The 23,513-nt window shown below is 55.4% G+C and overlaps 2 protein-coding genes across 2 annotated transcripts; both read right to left on the bottom strand.

Annotated features, from left to right (window-relative positions):
- HDAC1 (histone deacetylase 1) lies at window positions 1-13,062 on the bottom strand. The gene is made up of 14 exons (XM_082296379.1): window positions 12,961-13,062; window positions 9,047-9,159; window positions 8,539-8,656; window positions 7,222-7,296; window positions 5,536-5,674; window positions 4,904-5,045; window positions 4,014-4,106; window positions 3,623-3,731; window positions 3,392-3,532; window positions 3,102-3,210; window positions 2,883-3,013; window positions 2,099-2,245; window positions 1,920-2,004; window positions 1-1,608 (listed from the first exon to the last, which is right to left on the bottom strand). Exons 1-14 carry the CDS (start codon window positions 13,007-13,009, stop codon window positions 1,581-1,583), a joined length of 1,479 nt encoding a protein of 492 aa, XP_082152505.1. The 5' UTR covers window positions 13,010-13,062; the 3' UTR covers window positions 1-1,580.
- An 893-nt stretch (window positions 13,063-13,955) lies between these two features.
- LCK (LCK proto-oncogene, Src family tyrosine kinase) lies at window positions 13,956-22,922 on the bottom strand (the record flags this gene model as incomplete). Its single annotated transcript, XM_082296503.1, has 13 exons — window positions 22,810-22,922; window positions 19,569-19,675; window positions 19,375-19,456; window positions 19,201-19,291; window positions 18,997-19,095; window positions 18,768-18,871; window positions 18,535-18,684; window positions 17,066-17,218; window positions 16,186-16,365; window positions 15,665-15,741; window positions 15,403-15,556; window positions 14,926-15,057; window positions 13,956-14,158 (listed from the first exon to the last, which is right to left on the bottom strand). The coding sequence occupies exons 2-13, from the start codon at window positions 19,668-19,670 to the stop codon at window positions 13,956-13,958; spliced, it is 1,527 nt and encodes a 508-aa protein (XP_082152629.1). The 5' UTR covers window positions 19,671-19,675; window positions 22,810-22,922.
- Between the last annotated feature and the right edge of the window lie 591 nt (window positions 22,923-23,513).

The raw sequence follows: 23,513 nt of genomic DNA, 5'->3' as shown, positions 1-23,513 counted from the left end.
ACACAAAGTTACACTGATCTCTCTCTTGGTTCACCTACAAACACTGAAGAAGCAGGAGAGTGAAAAAACCTCACTCAGATGCCAAAGAGACTAAAAAACTCCACGGTGGGGGGAGGGAAAAAGCTGGAAGGGGGGGTGGGGAGGGAGAAAAGGAGTTAAAAAAATAAACCCTTTGAAAAAATAACCTGTGTGAAGTTTTAGCAGCATTATTAGAGTTGAAACCCTCAGCAGTGCTCCCGTGGGAGGGTGCAGAGCCTCTGGAATTCCAGAGGGATTCCCCCTGAGAAAGGAGAGCAGCGAGTGGGAACTGCCTGGAAAAAAAAAAAAAAATCCGAATTTTTCCCCAAAGTTTTTTTTTTTCCTCACCCCAAAAAGAAAGAAAAAAAAAAAACCAAAAAAGCTCAGTACAAAAGAGGCAAAAGAAAGGGCAGAGCTGGTCACAAAAGAGCTCTGGGGGTGAGAGAATGAGTGGGAGGAGGGAGAGAAGCTGTAAAAACGTTCAGAGCCCCATCTGCTGTTCCCTCAGGAAGGCAACAGTCGGCGGATAAAAAGGTTGGGATTTACTGGCCTTGGGAGGGAAATTCAGTTGGAAAACGTTGGGAATTTCACTTCAATCAAGAGGAAACTTTGGGTTTTGAGGGATACACATCAAGAAGAGTTGTCAGCCAGGTTCTGGGCTGGCTTTGAGGGGGTTTTTGCAGTGGTTTGAGAGGAAAAAGCAAAGCCTGAGGGGAGGAGTTCCCTCCCCAGCCAGAGAGGGTAAAAAATCAGGTCAAAAATCCCATCCCTTCCCTCCCTTCCAGGTGCATAAAATGCTGCCACACTCCCTGGATCCAGGAGGTCTTGGAAAACTCAACCACCCACTAAGGGTGATTTTCATTTTGTGTTCTCCACATTTGGGCTCTGGGGCTGATTCACTTTTTAAAAAAAACCAAAAAACAATCCAAAAAAGCACTTTTCAGGTTGATTTTCAGCTGCTTCACCTCTTTCCCCAAGGTTGCTGCAGGGAGGAGCCAACTCTATTCAAGAACTGCACAATTTTGACCCTGAGAAGTGGCACCAGCTTGCAGGTTTTGTTTTTGTTTGGTTTTTTTTTTCTTTTGCCATGGTGGAATCCAACTGAAGACCACGAAGGTCTCTCACAGGCTTCGCTTGGGAATTCTCCCATGAAACAAACACCCAAAAAAATAGAGGAAAAATAAGAATTGATGGCCATCTTTCCACCTAACCTGAAATGCAGACACTACTTCTACTTAAATTCTTCTTTTCCAAGGTTATTTCAGAGGAGAGAGCAAAGGAAGGAAGTGATTTTTGTTGTTGCTGTTGTTTTTGAGAGACACACCAAGGAGGGCAGTGGAAGGCAAGAGTGAAACTCCCCGGTCACCAAATCTGGGCTGCAGAATCCTCCCCTGCCTGCTCCCAGTGGAGTGCAGCAAGGAATAATTTACAGTTCTCGAGTCATTTATACAATTATATAGAAATATATACAGAAAACTTATATAAAATAGAAATCCTGTGGGGAGGAGGCATCCCGGGAGCTAAACCTACGACAACGACGACGCCCGGCCAGCTGCAGCCACTCAGGTGGATTTTGTCTCTTCCTTCACCCTGGGGAAGCAAAAAAAAAAAGGAAGGATTTGGTTGAAATCAGCAATTTGGGCTTGGATCTAACAAGAAGCCTTTAAAATGTTGCTTCTCTGGTTCATTTTCAGCTCAAATTTAATATATTGCTGAAGGAAAGAGAAGCGGTTTTGTTTTTCAGCCCTCTCAACACCTGCAAACTTCTTCCTGTGAGGAACTCGTGACAAAGTCACCCAAAATGCCACCTAAAATGCCACCTAAAATGCCACCCAAGCTGTCACATCAACCTCTCAACCCTCCCCAAACCCCCCTGGGCATGGGGAGTGAGCCAGGCTCACCCTTTGGGTTCTGCTGCTGCTGCCACTGCTGCTGCTGCTGCTGCTGCTGCTTTTTCCTCTTTTGCTTTTTCCTCTTCCTTCTCCTCTGGAATAAAATAAAAAAAAAAAAGACACAGAGCAGTGCAGGAGGAAAGGAGAAGCCAGGCAGAATTGCAGGAGGTGCCAGCTTTCCTGCTCACCTTTCTTCTCCTCTTCCTCCTTCTCCTCCTCTGCTTTCACACGTTTGGCTTTCTTGAAGTTGGCGACGTTTTTGCGCCCTCCTTCTCCCTCGTCCTCGGAGTCAGAGAATTCCTCATCACAGGATATTCTCTTGTTGGAATTTCGGACTGAGGGGGGAGAGGACAGAGGTTGGCTGAGCAAATTTTCAAATCAGGAAGCTCCCAGCATTAATTCTCTGAGTGGAGCCCACATCAATCAGGATTAGGCCATGATAAAAACACTTTATCTTGGCACCTGAGGCATCTTTGAACTCATCCCTTCCCCACCTGCTCCTGCCCCGAGATCCAAGATCACATGGACAGCTTGGATTAGGCACAGTGGGATGTCTAGACCTGACAGCACAGAGCACAACCTCCCACTGCAAAATCTGTCAGCTGGATCCCAAGGGCCAGGCTGGATCCAAAGCTCCAGGCTGGACACAAAGCTCCAGGCTGGACACAAAGCTCCAGGCTGGATCCAATGGATCCAAAGCTCCATTTTCCACTGCTGGGATACACCCAGAAGGATTCTGCCAAGGATTCTGTCCAGCACCCAACAACTACTGGAATTCTCCCATGATTGGAAATCACCTGGCAGAAGGGATCCTGCAGTGCTCAGCACTGCTTTGTCCTACCAAATCCATCAGGGAGGTGGGAATGGATTCAAAGGTAGACTCCAGGATTGGAGAATGGGATCTAAACCCTACATCCTGCTCTCCTCACGAGCACCTCACAGATCCTGCCCAGGAGAATTCCCAGCACCTACTGGAAATGCGTTTCTCGGGATCATCCTCCTCCTCATCCCCACTGTCTTCCTGGACAGCATCCTCGGGAATTGGCTGCATCTGGACCCCGGGAGCGTGAGGGAGCATGCGCAGGTTCTCGAAGAGCCGCTGCCTAGAGCCAGCCAGGGAAGGACATTTTGGCACCAGGGGCCACCCAGGGCCACCAGCCCCCTGTGGAAGGGGTGTTCCCCAAGACTCACTTGATTTTCTCCAGGTATTCGTTGGTGTTCTGGTTGGTCATGTTGGAGGGGCTGATGTGGAGCTTGAAGTCAGGCCCAAAGTACTCAAAGTAGTCGTTGTATGGAAGTTCTGAGGGGGGAATGAAGGGAATGAAATTCTCACTGGGATGATACAGGAGCAGCAACAGCACTGAGGGCATCCAAAAGGGATAATCCAGAGGTAACAAAACCCCCACTGCACCATTTCCCTGAGCTGTCACTGGGATATCAGTGTCCCTAAGTCCTGGTTCAGGGCTCCAGGGGGGAATTACCATTGGGAATCTCAGTGTCCAAAGCCACAGCAGTCTCATAGGTCCAGCAGCGGGCCACATTGCGGATCGTGTACCCCCCTCCTCCCAGCATCAGCATGGGCAGGTTAAAGCTCTTCACAAACTCCACACACTTGGCATGGCCTGCAGTGGAAAAAAAGGTCAAACTCATGGCATAAATCCCAAATTTTCCATGGAACTTCACGCTGTGTATCCTGCCACTTCAGCTCCTACCTTTGATGGTGAGGTTGAAGCAGCCCAGCCTGTCCCCAGACAGGGAATCGGAGCCGCACTGCAGGACAACGGCGCTGGGCTGGAACGTCTCCATCACTTTGGAGATCACCTAAACAACAAAGCCCTTGTCACCCACCCTTGCCCACAGGCCACTGTCACAGCAGCCCAGTGACAGCCAGGCACATGAAGACATCCCTGGTGCTCCCACAGCTGCCCTGCTAACACTGGGGCTCTGACGCCGAGGAGCTCCCGCACAGGCCGCGATTGTTCGGGGTGAACAGAGCCCTGGGTGAATCTTGTCACAGAAAACTCCATCCAAGCCCTCAAAGAATGGCCCCAAGGACAAAGTGGGAGCCACAGAGGATCCCTCAGCACAGGAGCCTTCACTTACAGGCTTGAAAATGGCTTCGTAGGACTCGTCGTCGATGCCATCCCGGAGCGGGTAATTGACAGCATAGTACTTCCCTTTGCCTGCCCCAATGTCCTGCGGGGTGAGAGAGGAGATCAGAGCTCACCAGAAATCCAAATTCTGGGAATTTGGAATCCACACTGGGAAGGGAAGCTTGGATTACAGTGTGTTCCAGTCTTAAGCCAGAGCTGTTCACTGCAGAGATGCACAGTAGCGGGCTGGGCTGGCACTGAATCTGTTCAGTCATTGAATTCTGCTTTAAAATTAAAATAAAATATTCTACTCTAAAATAATATCTATTTTAACATTTCTCTTATCACTCTCACACCCAAGTGGTTTATTAAAAATAGTTATTTCATCTATGGTGCAGCTGCACCAGCACCAGTCTCTGGGCAGGGCTGAAAAAATACAAATCCTGAGTGAAAGATAAGAGGATTTAGATCAAAACCCCACAATTCCTGTACAAATAAATAAAGAACCTTTCACCCCTGAGAACAGAAGTTCTGGCAATGTCAGAGGTCCCAAGGTGACTTTATCTGAGTGACACAGTTACAGAGAACTGAGTCACTGCAGGAAATGCCACTAAAAATCCACTCACACTTCCTCAGAAACCTTCACCCAAGAGTTTGCGTCACCAAGCTGAGTCTGCAAGGTGACCAAAATGTCACCTTCAGAGTCATTTTTGGGAGCACAACCCCACCAGAAGGCTGCTGAGAGGCTGAGAGTAAAGATTTGGGTTTAATAAATGATCAAGGAGCCTCCCATCCACAGCTCTGCCCTCGGAAAATGGGTGTCACTCAGAGCAGGGACACCCAGGAAAGCAGTAACAAGGGGAAAAAGACCAAATCTCCGGGGAATTTCGTGGCTCTCACCCTCAGGTCCCCAGTTCCTGGGAAATATTCTCCATACTTGTGGAAGGACACGGTCATGACACGGTCTGTGGTGTAAAAAGCCTCCTCCACCCCGTCCCCGTGGTGAATGTCGATGTCAATGTACAGCACCCGCTGGTGGTACCTGGAAAAAAGTCACAATATCGTGTTTATTCTGAGGAAAAACTGCTTCCAGAGCAGAGGAAACTGGGAGGAGAGCATGGAAGTCAGGGCTAGCCCCCAGGATTTAAAAGGGAAAGAGCTGCAGGGAAGGGACAGCAGTGGGACAGAAAATAAAGTGACTTTTGCTGCTGCAGCTGATCCTTGAGGGCAGCTCAGTTTGTTCAGATTCAGTCAATAAAATGCATTTTAATGCACATTTTTATGCCCAAGCCTCCCCCAGTGAGGTTTGCCTCGAGCCAGAAGCTGTCACAGCTATGGGAGGGTGGCAGAGGGGAGGAACAAAGAGCAGCAGCAAAATGTTCCCAAAAGCTTCAGGACAAATCCCTTCGGGACAGAGGAGAGCACAGCCCAAAAAATCAACTCTGCTGGGAAACCAGCTGAAAAATAGGGAATAAAATTAAAATCCTGGGGGGAAAGCACTGAGGAAGAGGGGTCAGTGGTGCTGCCCATACTTGAGGAGCTCCAGGATGGCCAGGACGATGTCGTTGACGTAGCAGAAGCCGGAAGCCTCCGATTTCTTGGCGTGGTGGAGGCCTCCTGCCCAGTTCACAGCGATGTCTGTCTGCTGCTTGTTCAGCTTCACAGCACTGGCTGGGGGAAAAAATCACAGAGAGCTTAAAGCAAGAGTGAAAACCCTGGGACAGAGGCTGAGGGTGAAGCTCCAGCCCTTCCCCCAGGGTTTTTGGGGACTCTACAAAGCTCCAAGCCAAGGGTTTGACACTGGGTGTCCCCACAAGCCAAGGGAGGGGATGGAAATGGGATACACGCTTCTCATCCCTTCCCACTTTTGCCTCAGAGCAGAGAAATCTGCACAAACCAGTCCCCAGCACCCAGCTGGGGTCACACTGGAGCCAATTGGGATTTCTCAGTGCCAGAGGGGAGGAGTTCCCTCCCCAGCCAGAGAGGGTAAAAAATCAGGTCAAAAATCCCATCCCTTCCCTCCCTTCCAGGTGCATAAAATGCTGCCACACTCCCTGGATCCAGGAGATCTTGGAAAACTCAACCACCCACTAAGGGTGATTTTCATTTTGTGTTCTCCACATTTGGGCTCTGGGGCTGATTCACTTTGAAAAAAAAAACCAAAAAACAATCCAAAAAAGCACTTTTCAGGTTGATTTTCAGCTGCTTCACCTCCTTCCCCAAGGTTGCTGCAGGGAGGAGCCAACTCTATTCAAGAACTGCACAATTTTGACCCTGAGAAGTGGCACCAGCTTGCAGGTTTTGTTTTTGTTTGGTTTTTTTTCTTTTGCCATGGTGGAATCCAACTGAAGACCACGAAGGTCTCTCAGAGGCTTCGTTTGGGAATTCTCCCATGAAACAAACACCCAAAAAAATAGAGGAAAAATAAGAATTGATGCCCTGAATGAAGCTTTTGAATGCAAGGTTTGATCTGAGATCTATCCAGGTCATTGAGTGAAAATGCATTCAAAGGAAATTCTCCTCCCCCAGCCCCTTCCATCAGCTTCCTGCACGTTCTGCAAGGCTCCCAGGATCCAAACAAATGAAGAGATTCTGTGGAATTCTCCAGCCCTGGGAGCAGAGAGAGCACAGAGCTGCTTCAAACACTGCTGGTGCTGCTGAGGCCTGGCACAGGAAATACAGACTCGAGGTGTCATTGTGGGAGCAGCAGCCACAGAGCTCTCAGGCTGTGCACACAAACAGTTCCCCAGCAGCCTTTCTGTGAAGTGTGAGAAAATAGAAAACATTTAAATGCTCCAGCTCTCAAAACTTTCAGTTTCTGCTTTGCCTCACGTCCAGAGTTGGTGGTTTTTTTGTTAAAAACAGCAGTTAAGTCACCCTGTTCTTTCCTTTCCAGGTTGTGCCTGCCCAGAGCAAGATTTTTACAACTTTTATTTTAATGTTAAACTCACATTGATTTTTTTTCTTCTTATTATTCAACCCTGCTGTTGTGGTTTTGTTTTAACTCTGTCACTGGTGATGGTGCACGTTGAGTGAGGTAACCCAAATCAGCAATTAACAAATGGAGGGGGATTCATCCATAGGCAAAGCTCGGATTCACAGGGAGAAATTTGGGTTTAATTATTAAGGAAATCAGAAATAGCTTCAGAGAGACAGAACTACATGAAACACATCTGAAGAAGGGGCAAATAAAAAATTCACAGGATTTGTGATCTTACCAACAGAGCCTCCAGCAGAGAGCTGACAGAACTCGAAGAGCCCATCAAACACAGGGCAGTCCTCCCCAACATTAACTGGAAAAGAATGGAAAAGAGTCATTAACATAAAACCAGGAATCAAATCCAAAGTTTACACCACCATCTGGATTGGAAAAACTGGCCAAAAGTGTTAAACAATAAAATGCTGGGATGGAATGACAAAATGGAAATGTGTGGCTGATACTTTGCACACTCCTTTGACTTCAAATCACTCGGTTTTGGGTACTCAGCACAACTGGAGTTTTAGCCTCAATAAATCTTTCCTGTAATTAATTCCACTATTAAAAATAGTTACTCATTAGAAGAAATTAAACCCCAGGCCCTTTTGATTTACTCTGCCCAAGTCTGGCATGCAAGAATGGAATTAGAGACTGTTCATTCCCTTTCCAGCAGGTTTTGTTGAAGAAAAGCTCTGCCCTTTGCATGTTTCATTTCCACATTTTGGCTTCTTTGGGGAAAAAACCACAGTGCAGAAAACACTGAGTGCCAGAGAGAGCAGAGTGTTCATGAGCTGTGGCTGCTCCAGGGGTAAACAGGTCAGTTTGGGTAGAAATGCACTTTGCTGGATGTCATTTGGTGGATTAAAGAATATCATGGACTGGGGGGAGGCTTTCAGAGTGTATTAATCATGAACCTTGTGCTTTAGTATCTGTCCCCTTCAGCTCACAGGGGGTTCCAAGACTAAAATGTTGTTTAAATGAAGCTTGAGCTCTCCTCACTGTTTGTCTGGACTTGTTAAGAGATTTGCTTTGCTAAAAAACATCAGCTGAGAGTGGAAGAGACACCAAATCCAGGTTTTTGTACCATTAAAGAGCCTTTCCGTGGATTGGAGAGGTTGGAACAAGACAGCAGCTCACAATTAACCAATAAATTAATGAGGTGTTAATGAGTATCTCAACCCAGCCCCATTTCCAAGCTGCCACTGCCCTGAAAATCCTTCAGATTTGGGGTAGAATGGAGGAGTTTTTAGTTTGCTGGTTTGAAATACCCCAACTCTTCTGGTTAAAATAAAATCCATGCACGTTAGAAATGGAGTAGTTCTGTCATCTCCAAGCCAGGAAGGCAATTTAGACAACAAGAAAACCCCACATTTCAAAGGATTTCCCTCAGCTCCTTCAGCCTGAGAGAAGGACCTGTTTCCAAAATGTTTATTTACCAGCAAAATCAAAGTCAAGAGAACGACAACTTCCCGTGGTTCTTCCTACTAGTTTTATCCCAAATTTCTAGAGCTGGGCTGGGATTCCCAGCTCCCAGATTTGAAGCTGCAGCATCACTCACATCTTTGCATCTGCTTGCTGTACTCAGACATGTTGTCAGGGCGGATGGACCTCAGGAATTTGATGTAATCATCGCTGTGGTACTTGGTCATCTCCTCTGCATTCGCCTTGTGGGGACGCTGCAAACACAGCAAGGATTGTTCTGGAATTCAGCCCCCATCCCTAATTCCCGTTTTAAATCCCACATGTACCCCCAGCAACTGCAAAAAAGTATCAAAGCAGCAGCTTTAAGTAAGAAAAACTCGATTTGGAAGGTAGCAATGCTACTGTTGGCAAGTGTTACTTATGCAAGCGTGGGCATAAATTGAATTTTAAGGATAAAAAGCAATTTTCCAGTGTCTGAAGCCTCTCTGAACCCCTCCCTCCAACACCCAGAAGAAACCAGAAATTCATCAACACAACCGTTTGGGGTTTCATTCCTTTCCTCTCAGAGAAAAACCCCAAAATTCAAGCCTGAAACATCAATTGTGACGTTTTCTAACTCTTTTCTCTTGACGAGCAGCACTCACATAGATCTCCATCTTCCTGTAGAGGCCGTAGTTGAGCAGGAGGTTGTGGGTCATGCGGATCCTGTGGGGTTTCATGGGATGCCCTTGGCCATAATAATAATTCCCAACATCACCTGGAAGCAGAAAGGAGTTTATCATCAATTCCTGGAGAGGGAATCACAGCCGAGCCATCGGGACCTCTGTGATTTCTTTCTCCTTCAGCAGTGGCTGGGATCTCCCACTTTCCTGGCACGGGGATATCCATGGATTCGGGAAAGTTCATCCACAAATGAGACAGAAGTTTGGAAATTCAGGCAATTTGGGATGCCAACATCACACTGCCACCACTGGAAGGTGTCCTTGTCTTTGGAAAATTGGATCATTGATGTTGGATCATCCTTCCAGCCCAAACCATCCCAGGGTTCTGTCAGATACGAGGAAAAAGCTCCAAGATCTTTGGGCCAGAGGAGTTTTGGGCACAGGCTGAGTGCCAGGAATGTCTCCCAGGTTTCACAGAGCACTCGGAGCAGAATCCACAGGGGCCAGGGGAGTTAATCCCGGCTCAGACAGTGACTCAGCCCAGGAACACCCGGCCTCTCTTTCCTCCTGTTTACCCAAGGGCAACGGGATCCAGGGAATTCTGCCACTCGGCAAACACCACCCAGCTGTGCTTTCACAGCTTCAACCTTTTTTTTTTATTCCTTGAAATCCTCCAGAGGATTCCCAGGACTTTCCAGGCACCCCCTGAGGAATTATCCTATGGGACCAGGAGAACAAAGTCACCTTCCTGCAAATCCCACAGGTCACCTCCCCACGTGGATTTTCTCCTCCAAACCGAGCTCACATTTCACTCCCCTCACTGCTAACTGGGGTTTTTTAATTCCACCTCCTTTCCCAGCAGGACTTATTTCCCTGAAATTTACAGGAATTTCACTTTCAGATTTCTACCTCCTGCCTGGTTTGGCTGCCAGCAGCAGGAATCTCTCCCAAGCCTCATTTTCCTGGGAAACCAGACCAAGTTGTTCCTGGAGTTGGACAACTCCCGACCCGTTTGGGAAGCAGGAGATCCAATCCGGTCTGGCTGGTGACTCAGTGGGGAGAATTAATATTTCATCAGCACTCTCAACATTCAGCAGAAGCAGTTTTTCCTCCCGTGGACATGGATCTATTTTAAGGCAAGGAAAGGAGATGCCAATGGTGCAAATCCCACATCCAGGCAGTTCTGCTGCTGGAATTTACCTGCCTGTGGAGCTCTGAGGAAATGGGGGGGGTTGTGTTCTCTCGGTAAAACTTCAGAACATTGCATTCTTTTCAGTAAAATACTTTTTTTTTTATTGAAAATAATTCTGTTTTCTGAAATATTGGAAAATCCATGCTGGTATTTTACTGAGGCAACCAACCTGACAGGAAAATACATCCCTGAAACGATCCCAAAATCAAGGTTTGGGGAACTTGGAAGAGACGTTTGAGGCTCTGCCTAGAAAATCCAAGCACAGAACTCTGTGAAGCTTTTAAAAAATCACCATCAGCTGTCAGTGGAGTGCCCTGGGTCAACCCTGAGCTCCTGTTCCCTGTGCTGAGCACATCCCAAGTCCTGGGGATCCATGGATGAGCTCAGCTGCTCCTGGACGTCAGAGCAGATTAAGAAGTGTGAACTTAGCAGGCACCTCTTCCTCTGCTGGGGTTAAACAAATCCCTCCACAGGGAGATTTTCATGGAGAAGTTCCATCCAAACCTTTCCAAACGCCCTCAGGATTCCAGAAAGGACCCTTTGGATACCTTCCCCCACCTCAGCATCCCATATTCCTTCATCCTATGAAATTCAGGGAATTCCCACACCAGGTCGGGCTATTCCAACCTCTCTGTGTGGAAAATAGGAGGCCCAAATAAACAAACTGTGCATTTCCCCACAGTAAAAAGCAGCTTTTCACTCTCAGCTGTGGATGTTTGAGAGCTGCTCAGAGAAGAAAAGTGGAAAAATAAATTTAAAAAAAAAGGCACTAAAACCTGGCCACAGAGTATGGAACCCAAATTTGTGGGGCTCCTGTGCAGCAAAGACCTGCAGGGCAGCAGAATTTCAAACTAAACAAGTGCTCAAGTCTGATTTAAGAGAGAATTTTGTGCCTTTAAATATTACAGTTGATAAAACCAACGAATTGCTTTGTGAATTGGTTGTATTCTAAGGATTGAGAGAAATTTCAGAGTCCCAGAATGGTTTGGGTTGGGAGGAAATTTAAATTTAATCCAGTTCCATGGGCAGGGCACTTTCTACTATCCCAGGTTGCTCCAGCCTGGGCTTGGACACTTCCAGGGATCCCTTCTCTGGGAATTCTATCCCAGCCCCTCACCACCCTCACAGGGATTGATTCCTTCCCAATATCCCATCTAACCCTGCCTTTTTTTTTTTTTTTTCAGATTAAAGCCAGATTTGGACACAGAGACCAATTTTTCCAGGCTGGTCTGGAATTGTGGCACTCTTTAAGTTCCAACCTGGCATTTTAGGGATGAAGGGCTCGGTGTCCCCTGGGATTTGGGAATACTGGGAGTCACACAGAGGGGTTGGGTGGTGAAACTGGGCCTGGTTTCACTTGAGCCAGAGCTCTAATCCTGCCTCCTCTGTGCTCTGACTGGCTGAGTCAGAGACCCAGCAAGGCTGAAAATCTCACATTTGAGGAAAAAACCTCACGTTTTTAGAGGGGAAAAAAAGCCCTCAGCACACGCCTGGCACAGGATTTGGAAGAGCCTCCCCCACTGGGCGCATCCTTTGAGAGGAAAAAGTAGCAAGACCAAGTTTTCCTTTGATTTCAGGCTAAAAACCGTGATGAAACAGAGAATTGCACAACGCCTCTCCCACAGGGTGAGCACAGAGCCTGCGGAAAACGAGCCTGCCCATCACCAGGGCACCAAGTCAGCCCTCCAAAGGGAAAGGGAGAGGGGCAGCACTGGGATTTCTCCCACTGGAAACCCCACAGGACACCCAGTGAGGGGTCTGGCCCCGCTGTTCCCTCCCTGCTCCACAGGGATGGTGACCCAGCCCCAGAGCCAAAACCAAAAGGAGCCACTCCACAACCCAGAGCCAGCACTGGGGGCTGGCTCCTGGACACGGGAGCTCCCTGCAAACAGCCACGCAGCCACTCCCAGAGCCTTTCTGTCCCCTCCCGACACCAAAACGCTGTCCCAGGAGTGCCTCTTCCTCCTCAGAGCCCGTCCTGTCCCCCAGCACCTCCGTCAGCACTCTGCAAAATCCTTCTCCAGCATCTCAGCATCCAAAGCGTCTCCTGGCTTCGTGCCCCTCTCTCCATCCCGGACCCTTCACAGCCTTTCCCATCTCCCAAACCTCCAGATCTCCACGCTTCCCCCATCCCATTCCACCCTCCCCGATCTTCCGCCCACTCTCCCCATTCTCCTCCCCACATCCCCGCCGTGCCCCCCACATGCTCCCTGCGCCCTTTAACCCCACTAAAAACCCCACACAATCCTCGATCCCCATGCCCTGACTGCCCCCGCCCAGCAGTGCCCCCAATACCCATCCCTGCAGCCCCCAGTGACCCCCCACAACCCCTAAACGCCCCTCAGAGCAGCCCTCACCCCCATGCCCTCCGATGATCCCCCATTATCAGCCTCCCCCCATCCCCAGCACCCTCCAGCGCCCCCCCTTCACCCCAGCGACCCCCATTACCCCCACACCCCCTCCCCAGTGACCCCCATTACCCCCAGTGACCTCCAGCGACCCCAATACCCCTTCACGCCCATTCCATGGCCCCCCAGTGACCCCTCACCCCCACCCCCAATAATCTCCACTCCCCCCCCCATATTCTCCCCTCACCCCTCCCCCCCCCCCGTCTCCGGTGCCCCCTCAGCCCCTCACCGCCCCCCTGTCCCGGGACGGTTTCCCCGCGGCCCGGCGGCCCCGGCGGGTGCCCGTGGCCCCTCACCATCGTAGTAGTAGCAGACTTTGCGCTTCGTCCCCTGCGTCAGCGCCATTTTCCTGCCTCCCCTCAGAGCGCCCGACCCGCCGCCTCCCCGCGCAACCAACCCTGCCCGCCCCGGGCCCGCGGCCCCGCCCCTCGCGCCGTGCTGTCCAATCGCAGCGCTCCGTTCCTCCCCCTCCCGCCCGCCGACCAATCGCAAGGCGCAGCGGCACCCAGCAGGTTAGGCTGCGCGCCGGGGGCGCCTGGGCTGTACCACTGCGGAGGGGGCGCGGGGGGTGGGCGGGGAGGAACCATTCCCTGAGGGGGGGGGGCGCCAGGTGGGGCTGAACCATCCCAGGGGAGGGGGGGCCCCAGGGCAGGGTTGACCCACGTGGGTGGGCGAGAGAGGGGCCGGGGGGGGTCTCACAGGGCTGGGGTGGGGGTCAGGGGGGTCAGGGGGGTCCCAGGGGCTCCCCGGCACGGGTTGGTGCGAGTGGGGTCCATCTGCCGTGGGCATCACCCCGCGTGCCCCATTCCATGGCAGCCTGGCCCTGCGAGGCCCCCGCTGCTGAAAAGGCCTTTATTTCCCCAAAATTATTACGGGACGGGTCCTGCAAACGCCGTGGGGGGAGAAGGAGCATCCCACGGCCAAGGGGTGCGGTGGCCAACGCTGCTGGTGGGGCTCCTGCCATCACCGGGGGGCACAGCCAGAGTGGGGTGAGGTGACCCCTGGGCAGCTCCTGAGGGGCTGGAGCCTGGATCTGCCCCCTGGAAAGCGCAGGGACAGCGTGGTGGGCACCAGCAGAGCCCCTCTGTGCCATCCCCCTGCTTTTGGGGCTCTGCTTTGGCCGTCCATCCCCTCCTGAAGGGGTGAAATCTGCTGCTCCCAAGCTCTGGAGCGCTTCAGATGTTCACTGCGAGCTCCAGGCAGAGTTCAGCCCATCCCGGGGCGGTGTCCGTGGAGTTCTGTGGGCATGGGGGGGCACCCCCAGCACCTCAAGCCAGGCGTGTTCCAGCTGTCAGGGCTGCTGCTGGTACTGGCCCTCGGTGGCCGTGAAGAAATCCTCGAGCACGCTCTTCATGAACTCGAAGGTGGGGCGCTCCTCGGGGCTCTCCTTCCAGCACTGCCTCATCAGCTCGTACAGCTCCGCTGGGCAGTTGTCCGGCTGCGGCATCCGGTAGCCCCGCTCCAAGTTCTGGATCACCTCGGGGTTGGTCATCCCTGCCAGGGCAACACGTGTGGGGCTCGGTTTGGGTCACCCTTGGTTTGGGTGGGCGTGGGTGCCACCCTGGGGGTTGGTCATCCATGCCAGAGCAATGCCCAGGACTCAATTCTTTTTGTAGGGACCACCTTGGGGTTGGTCATCCCCTGCCAGGACCCAATTTGGGTCACCTCTGTGTCATAGGTGTCACCCTGGAGTTGGTCATCCCTGCCAGGACAATGCCCAGCACTCAATTTGAGTGGCAGGGACCACCCCAGGATTGGTCACCTCTGCCAGGACAGCAGACAGGACTCAATTTGTGTCACCCCAGTGTCACAGGGACCACCCCAGACTTGATCATCCCTGCCAGGACAATGCCCAGGACTCAATTTGGGTCACCCCAAAGTCATTGAAACCACCCTGACCTTGGTCACCCCTACCAGGACAACCCCCGTGGCACCCAATTTGTGCCACCCCCACCTCGCAGGGACCACCCCAGGGTTGGTCACCCTTGCCAGGACAATACCCAGGACCCTCTTTGTGCCACCCCCACCTCACAGGGACCCCCCAAACCCTCCCAACCCCCGAAGGGGCGGGGTGGGGGGACCTTCCATCCCCCTTCCACCTCCTCCAAACCCTCCCCGCGTGGCTTTGGTGTCCCGGGAAGGCCGGCGAGGATGGATGGATGGACGGAGGGCAGGGAGCCAGGCTGGCAGCAGCGTGCGTGCGGCTCGGCATGCACACACTCGTGGGCGTGCCAGCCCCGCAGCTGCCGGAAAATCCTGACCTGGATACGGGATCCGGCCGTAGGTGACGATCTCGGTGAGCAGGATCCCGAAGGACCACACGTCCGACTTGATGGTGAACGTCCCGTAGTTGATGGCCTCGGGTGCCGTCCATTTAATCGGGAATTTAGCCCCTGGGAAGCGGCGGGAGGGGAGGGAATGAAGCGTCCTGGCTGAGCTGGAATCAGCCCCAGCTGCGTTTAATCCGATGTGACAAGCCCCAGCCACGCTCTGTCCCTGCCTGGGGACCAGCTGGGTTCGGTGGCAGCCCCCTGACCCTGCAGTAGCCACCGGGCAGGGCTGCCAGCCCACCCCAAGCAGGAGCCCCGCATCCCCACTCCAGCTGTGGGGAGAGAGATGGAAAAGGGGGAAACATCCTTGCAGCCCCTGCTCGCCTCTCCTGCAGCACCCAGGCTGGGTTGGGGTCCCTTTCCTGATGTCCCCAAGCTCTGGCACCCCCGGGGCTGGCCGGGGCTCACCCTCCCGAGCCGTGTACTCGTTGTCCTCGATGAGCCGGGCCAGCCCAAAATCGGCGATTTTGCAGCACAGGGTGTCCGAGACGAGGATGTTGGCAGCCCTCAGGTCCCTGTGGATGTAATTCTTGGCCTCGATGAAGGCCATGCCTTCAGCAATCTGTAATTTGTCATTATTAATGAATTGCAAATCTTAATGAACACCTCCAGCCCCACTGAGGTGGTTTTTTCCCCCACTTCCATCCCCATTTCTCTGCTCGCCCCTCACCTGCGCTGCCATGTCCAGGAGTTTGTTGGTGCTGAGCTTGACTCCTTCCGAGGTCTTGAGGAAATCCACGAGGCTGCCTGCAATGAAAGCAGCAGTTCTCAGCTTCTGGTGGCTGTGGGGGTGGTCACAAGGGAGCTGTCACCCTCCCCAAAAAATCTCCCAGCCCCCAGGAAGGTGGGCAGGGGGGAGCGGGCAGAACACCCTTCCTGCAAAGTCCTTTTTCCCCCTCTCTTTTTTTTTTCCCCAAGCTGGAGGTGGGAGAGAGCAAAGGCAAAGCTTCCCCAGGGCTGCAGGCAAAGGAATCTCTAAAACGAACGAATTTCCCCAGCTCCCATCTTTCATTTTTCCTGGTTTTGGAGCCGGCACTGGGAGGTGCTGGAGTCACATCCCTGGAGGAGTTTAAGGCACGAGCAGCACTCGGCGCTCTGGGCTGGTTGAGGTGGGGATTTTTCACAGCTTGATCTCGATCTCGAAGATCTTTTCCGGCCTTAAAATTCCAGGGGGAGGGGGGGTGGCCTCACCCTTCTCCATGAACTCGGTGATGATGTAGATGGGCTCCTTGGTGACCACGGCGTAGAGCCGCACCAGCCGCGGGTGCTGCAGCTTCTTCATCAGGTTGGCCTCGGCCAGGAAGGCGCTGGGGGACATGCTGCCAGCCTTCAGGCTCTTCACTGCCACCTTGGTGTGCCCGTTGTAGAAGCCTGAGGGGAAAAACGGGGAAGAACGGGATGGGGAGAGGGACTCCAGGTGACAACAGCGGTGCCAGCCAAGGAGGCGACACCGGGGCTGCTCCACGGAGCGTCCCAGCCCAAGGAAGAGGTGCTGGAGCTTCCAAAAGTTGATTGGGAGTTGTAAAAGTTGGCTGGAGATGGAGTTTCACACCCCAAAATGCCTTTGTGGTGTGGCTGGAGGGTTTTTGGGGTGGTCACAGCTCGGTGCTGGCCACTTCCTGTGGCCACACTTTGAGGCAGCAGCAGGCAGGGATGTTTCCGAGTGGGGTTTTCAGGGAGGGTGTTGAGAGCTGGGTTTGGAGTGGGATGTGGTGCTGGAGGAGCTGGGAAGCGATGCCAAAGCCTGGCTTTGACTGGGAAGGTGGAGGGGACTTTGTGGGACAGCCAGAATCCGTGGGAATGAAGGCAGAGACCCCCACGGGGCTGTGGGGTCTCCCCCTCTCTCCACCAGCAGAGCAGGGATCCGGGGATGGGAGAAAAGGGAAGTTTGGGCTGCTCTGAGTGAACCAAAGCTGCCCCAGGGCTGAGTTCTCCCACCTGCCAGGACCCTCAAAGCCACAATCCCACACCTTGGGCTGTGCTGGCTGCTCCATGTGAGATCCCAGCTGGATCTTTCCCGGCTGGAAGGTCCTGCTGCTCACTCTGGTGGCCCAGTTTCACCCTAACTCACCCATCCAGACCTCTCCGAACTGCCCCGCTCCCAGCTTCTCCACCAGCTTCAGCGACTCCCGCGGCACCTCCCACTCGTCCTGCCACCACGGCTTCTGCGGCTTCTGCGTCCGGCAGGGTTTGCCCAGGCGGCAGCAGAGCCCATCGGAGCTGCCTGGGCCAGGGAGAGGCAGAGCTGGGCCAGCGCAGGGCACCCGGCACGAGCCAGGGGCAGGGAGCAGCCTGTCCTGCTCATCCCATCCCATCCGGTCCCGTTCCCTTTCCCGTCCCGTCTTGTTCCATCCCTGTTTCCTCCTGTACCGTCCTGTCCCGTCCCATCCAGTTCTCTCCCATTCCCATTCCATCTTTTCCCTGTGCTGTCCCGTTCCATCCTATCCTGTCCAGTCCTTTTCCATCCCATCCCATCCCATCCCATCCCATCCCATCCCATCCCATCCCATCCCATCCCATCCCATCCCATCCCATCCCCATTACACCCTGTCCCATTCCATCCTATTTTAACCCATTCTGCCCCATCCCATTCCCATCCCACCCTGCCACATTCCTATCCCATTCCATCCTGTTCCGTCCTATCCCGTTCCGTCCTGTCCCATCCCATTCCCATTCCATCCTGTCCCATCCATCTGATCCTGTCCCATTCCCATTTCATCTTGTCCCATAACACCCTGTCCTGTCCCATCCCAGCCCGCAACATTCCTATCCCATCCCCTCTTATTCTGTCCTATTCCCACTTCATCTTGTCCCATAACGTCCCGTCCCATCCCATCCAATTCTCTCCCGTTCCCACCCCATTCCCTCTCCATTCCCTCTCCATTCCCGCCCCATTCCCGCCCCATTCCCGCCCCATTCCCGCCCCATTCCCGCCCCATTCCCACTCCATTCCCGCCCCATTCTTGCCCCATTCCCACTCCAGCCCTCCCCATTCCCGCCCCATTCCCGCCCCATTCCCCCTCCATTCCCGCCCCATTCCCGCTCCGTTCCCGCCCCGTTCCCGGCCCGTTCCCGCCCCATTCTCACGCCATTCCCGCCCCATTCCCGCTCCGTTCCCGCCCCGTTCCCGCCCCATTCCCGCCCCATTCCCGCCCCATTCCCGCCCCATTCCCACTCCATTCCCGCCCCATTCCCGCCCCATTCCCGCCCCATTCCCGCTCCATTCCCGCCCCATTCCCGCCCCATTCCCACCCCATCCCGCCCTATCCCGCCCCATTCCCGCCCCATTCCCGCCCCATTCCCACCCCATCCCGCCCTATCCCGCCCCATTCCCGCCCCATTCCCGCCCCATTCCCGCCCCACTCCCACTCCATCCCTCCCCATTCCCGCCCCATTCCCACTCCATTCCTGCCCCATTCCCACCCCATTCCCACCCCGTTCCCCCTCCGTTCCCGCCCCGTTTCCCCTCCGTTCCCGCCCCATTCCCGCCCCATTCCCGCCCCATTCCCGCCCCATTCCCGCCCCGTTCCCATCCCGCACGTGTGTAGTGCTGCACCAGCTCCCTGAGGCTGCCGAAGGGGACGCGGGGGGAGATGTAGAAGCCGCCGTTGTCCAGGTTCCGGATCTTGTAGTGCTTCACCGTCTCCCCCTGGCTCTCGTCCAGGTCCCGCACGGACAGCGAGTACGAGCCTGGCGACAGGGACGGGGACAGCGGCTGGGACCCCGGCACCCATCCCGTGCTTCCCGGATCCAGAGGCACCCGCGGGTGGTACCTTTGGAGGTCTCGCTCTCGCGGATGAGGAAGGAGCCGTGGGTGTTTCCCGAGGCCAGGAGCTGCCGCTCGGCGTCCTTGCGGCTGATGTTCCTGAAGAACCACCTGGGGACACGGGGCAGGGTGAGGGATGGGGGGGACCAGGCTTTTGGGGTTCTGTGGGATGCTCCAGGCTCCCTCGCGGAGCTCGGACGTCGCTGGGACACGGCTGCTGCTCGGTCCCTACTCACGGCTCGGGCTCCAGGCTGTTCACCAAGGCCACGAAGTTGTGGGGGATCAGCCCCTCCTGGCCCGTGGTGAGCGACTGCGCCTTCCACCACTCCCCGTTCCTGCCAGGACACAGCGCGGTGAGACACCCCCCGTGCAGCTGCCAGGACCCTGCACAGATCCCCGGCAGCTGCAGGGGTGCTGGGACACCGCTGGAATTCGCTCACTCTTCCAGGACGCGGAGCTTCTCCCCCTTCCGCAGCCCCAGGTCCCCGTCGTGCTTGGGCTCGTAGTTGTACAGGGCCACCACCAGCTTATCTGGGGGAACAAGCGCAGGGACGGGGTGGCAGTGGCCGGTTTGGGGGGTGTCACAGCCACCCCATGCCACGGCCAGGCCTCACCTTGCATGGGGGAGCACGGAGGTGATGCGGGCTCGTAGGACACCAGCGGGTCTTGAACCTCGGAGTTGTTGCGGATCAACCTCTGCCAGGGGACAGGAGCCCTGTGAGCCCTCCCCTTGTGGGATTTGGCCATCCCGTGGCCACTTCTGGAGGTGTTTGGCCTCTGGGATGGGGGTCTGTCAGCCCCTCCTCACCTGGCGCTTGCCGTCGGGCTCGATGGGGTAATTGCAGTGCTCACAAATGTCGATGTTCTCGATCCAGTCCTCGTCGTAGTCGGAGCTGCAGCAGCAGCCCATGGTGGCTGTGGGGGGACAGAGGTGACTGGGGGAGCCTTGGGACCCCCATCCATCCATCCATCCATCCATCCATCCATCCATCCATCCATCCACCTTCCCACATCGCCTGGCCCACCCCAGCTCCCCATCTGAACCGGGGGCACTCCCTGACTCTGTCACCGTTATTTCCTCCTAATTTATTCTGCCTTCGTTAATTAAAACCACTGAAGGCAATTAGTCCCCAGCCTGAGGCTCCTCTGTCCCTGGCGCTGCCTCCTGTGCCAGCTCCAGCCCTGGGGCTGATCCCTGTGCTCTCCCTGTCGATAACAACCTCATCATTAATATTCCATTAGCAATTAATACACTCCTGCAGCTCGGCTTTAATGAGGTTTGGCTGGGCAAACCCCGATCCTAAAAGCAGCTCCTGGGCTCCCAGGTGGATGTGGGCACTTCCAACGTCCTTTTCCTACAAATTCTCATTCACCCCATTTCTCCTGCACCAGAGATGTTCCTAAACGCCCATCCCTGCTCCGGGATTCCTCTGCACCTCACCCTGGACCACCCAGCACCCTCCAGCCTCAGCCACGGTGCCACGGGTGACACTTCCACCCGCGGTGCCACCACGGCGTGGGCACTGATGTCATGAGCGCTGCGTGGGCTCTGCAAACCACCCGGGCACCTCCCGCCTTCCCAAGAACGCTGAGCGTGGCACAAAACCGGGAGCAGCGCGTGGAAAGGGCGGCCCACGGCCCCGGAAAAGGCTCTTCCGCAGAATCCCCCGCGCCCACACGGCCGGGATTCATCTCTGACCCCGCTTTTCCAGCCTTAGCTCCGGGGCTTCTTCAAGCGCCCTGCTGCGGTTTCCGCGGGGCCGGGAGGGTTTTGTCACCGAGAGCCAGCCCAGGTGTGCCAGCCGCACAGCCAAACCCCGCCGTGACAGCTCTGATGTGGTGGCAGCGAGGCCGTGCAGCTGCCAAGGTCCCCGTCCTCGCCAGTGCCCGGTGCCCAGCTGGGCTGGGAGAGGCTTTGTTGGGGGATGCCGGACGCTGGCACCGCTTTGTCCTTGTTTTCCTGCCTGGGAGCCGGGGTTTTCTCCAGCACGCACAGAAATCCATCTCCTCCCACAGTGCCAAGGGGGACATGGCAGTGGGGGCTTCCTTTGAGTGGGGAAAGGGGTCCCCAGGGAGGGTTTGGGGTCCCCAGGGAGAGGTTTGAGGTTCCCAGGTAGGGGTTTGGGGTCCCCAGGTAGTGGTTTGGGGTCCCCAGGGAGGGGTTTGAGGTCCCCTGGGAGGGTTTGGGGTCCCCAGGGAGGGGTTTGGGGTCCCCTGGGAGGGTTTGGGGTCCCCAGGGAGGGGTTTGGGGTCCCCTGGGAGGGTTTGGGGTCCCCAGGGAGGGGTTTGAGATCCCCAGGTAGGGGTTTGAGATCCCCAGGTAGAGTTTGGGGTCCCCAGGGAGGGGTTTGAGATCCCCAGGGAGGGGTTTGGGGTCCTCAGGGTGCTGCCAGCCCAAGCCCCTCAGCTTGCACTTCCAGGTTTGGTTTTCCAGACCCGGAGCCCCCTCCCTCAGGTCCAGAGGTGGCCAGAAGACAAGGACTGTCCCCACAGTGGCCAGAGGGAGCAGGTGACGGGCGGTTTTGGCCAGGAGAACACCCAAAAGTGACCTCCCCATGCTCTGCAATGCTGCTTTGGGGACTCAGATATTAAATCCCACCCTGCTGCCTTCAGCTCCTGGTGGCACCCATTTGGGGACACGCTTTGGCACCCAGAAAGGGGTTTGGCCACGCTGCAGGCAGGGTCACAGCGTTAAAACCACAGATTTTCTTTTTGCTGACTCTTTCCTGATAATTCCCAGGAGCATCAACACTTCCTACATTTCCAGCTGGTAGCCAGAAGAGTGAAAAAATCAAAAAATTCACCAACATTTTGAGGGCCTTTCTGAGCAAGACCCAACTCAAGATCAGCTCTTAGGGACAAGAACAACAGCAAAGTACCCTCATTTCTTGGCCAGAGCAAAGCACCGCTGAGAAATCCCATTTCCATCCCCCTGACTCTGTGGAGGAGAAGCCCAAAACCCCTTCAAACACCTCCAGCAGAGGCGAGCGGTGCCAGGAGCTGTTTTTTCCTCCCGGGGTGAGGAGGGAGGTGCTGCTATTGTGCCTTTTTTTCTTACAGCCCCAAGCCACAGCGTAATTTCCACCGAGCAGCAGCCGTTTCACCTGCGCCAGGGCCACACCGGGGGGAAGGGGGGAAGAAAAAGGGGCGTTTGAAGTCGGCTTTTTTGGTGGCTGCATCTGTGCAACCGAATTTCTTTGTGCACAGGGGCCTGGCAGGGAGGGGTGTGGAGGTGCCCCTGCCGTGCCAGGTGTGCACGGGTGGCTTTGCCAGGCGTGTGTCCCTCTCTCCCTGTTTTTTTCTCTGGAGTTGGGCTCCCTGTCCTGTGCTGTCCCTTCTGCCCACGTGGCCCTGGCCAGGTGCTGTTGGTTTGTCACCGGTGTGGGTGGGTGTGAGAAGAGCTGAAAATCTGGGCTGACCCCATCGCTGATGCTCTTCCGGACTCACCAGAGTGTCCTTGAGCCAGCTGTGAGCCAGATGTGACCCCTCTGGACGGACACCCAGCGCTGGCACAGCCCCGCAGGGCCACCAGGGACCGTGTCCCCAAAGCTGCCATTGCAGCAGCGAGGTGTTGGCACCGCGACAGCACCAAAAATGGGAATTTCCGAGCGCCCGAACCCCTAAACTGGGCAGGAGCCCCCGAGGGAGCGGCAGCGAGCTGCTGGCTGTCCCTGCACTGCCCTCAGCCACAGCCCTGGGGACAAAAGCCCTGCTGTGCCCTGGAAATGCGGGTTTGGGGAGAGCCCTGCTAGGGGCCCAGCGCTGCCACCCCGGGCAGGACCCCCAGGCGGGCAGGGGACATCGGGACAGAGCCTTTCGCTCCGATGTCCCCACCTGGGAGGCCCCAAAGGGATGTGGGGCCCAGCCTGGCTGCCCCCATCCCCACCCGGCGTCCAGCGCTCACATCCCCCCACAGCAACGAGCCCGAACCCCCATTTCCATCCCTCCGAGGAGCCCTCGGAGAGCAAAACTCACCCCGCACCCCCGCAGGCAGCCGGGTGCTCCCCAAATCCCAGCGGGACGCGCAGACCCTTTCCCCCGGCTCTCACCTGTCGGCAGCGGGGTGAGGACCGGCCGCTCTCAGAGTCCCATGTCCCGGTGGGGCCGTGCCCGTCACCTCCTCCCCATCCCCCCGGGACCCTGCGGGGCACGGAGAGGAGCCCCCCGAGCCCGGCTGCGCTGCCGCCGCCGCCGCCCGCTGCCGCTCCCCGCCTTGCCCCGGCTTCCTGCCTCATGAGCAAACTCAAGAGGAGCTGGTTCGCAGCTCTCGCACGACCGCAAAGAGCGAGTGACAAACCCCGATGGCTTCCTGCCATCGCCGGCCCCGCGGGGGTGGCCGAGGGGATGCTGAGACCCTCAGGGCCGCGGGAGTGGCCGGCGACAAGCAGGGGGTGGTCGTCACCTGCTGCCCGCGCCCCTCTGTCGCCGGTGCTGTCCCCTCTCCTGTGTCCCTCAGTGCCCTGCCAGCCCCTCCACCAGCTGTGGGGCACATCCCGCACCCCGCAGCCCCCGATTTGGCTGGCACCGCTCTGGCACCGCGGTGCCACCGCAGAGTTTGGCACCTTGAGAGGCGCAGTGATGAGGAGCGGAGCTGAGGGGACACGCTGTGCCCCTGCCAGGCTGCCAGCCCCGCGTTTTGGAGCCAGCTCGGAGCAGAGCAACCACAGCACCATTGTCTCGGCTTTTTTGATCGAACGCGAAGCCACAGGGAGTTGGTGGCAGCTCGGTGAGGTACAGGCAGGAAGCCCAGAGG

The sequence above is a fragment of the Coloeus monedula genome, assembly GCF_965178545.1.
Source record: "Coloeus monedula genome assembly, chromosome: 24".
Lineage (NCBI taxonomy): Eukaryota > Metazoa > Chordata > Aves > Passeriformes > Corvidae > Coloeus > Coloeus monedula.
Note: the sequence above shows the minus strand (reverse complement) of the source record. Positions and strands in the feature narration are given on the sequence as shown.

Coding starts and splice junctions, on each gene's coding strand:
- HDAC1 (XM_082296379.1), bottom strand. CDS start 13,009: ATGGCGCTGACGCAGGGGACGAAGCGCAAAGTCTGCTACTACTACGAT. Junction 5,675..7,221: donor CTCTGCTGGAGGCTCTGTTG/GTAAGATCACAA, acceptor TTTTTCCCCCAG/CCAGTGCTGTGAAGCTGAAC. Junction 3,732..4,013: donor ACGAAGCCATTTTCAAGCCT/GTAAGTGAAGGC, acceptor TTTGTTGTTTAG/GTGATCTCCAAAGTGATGGA.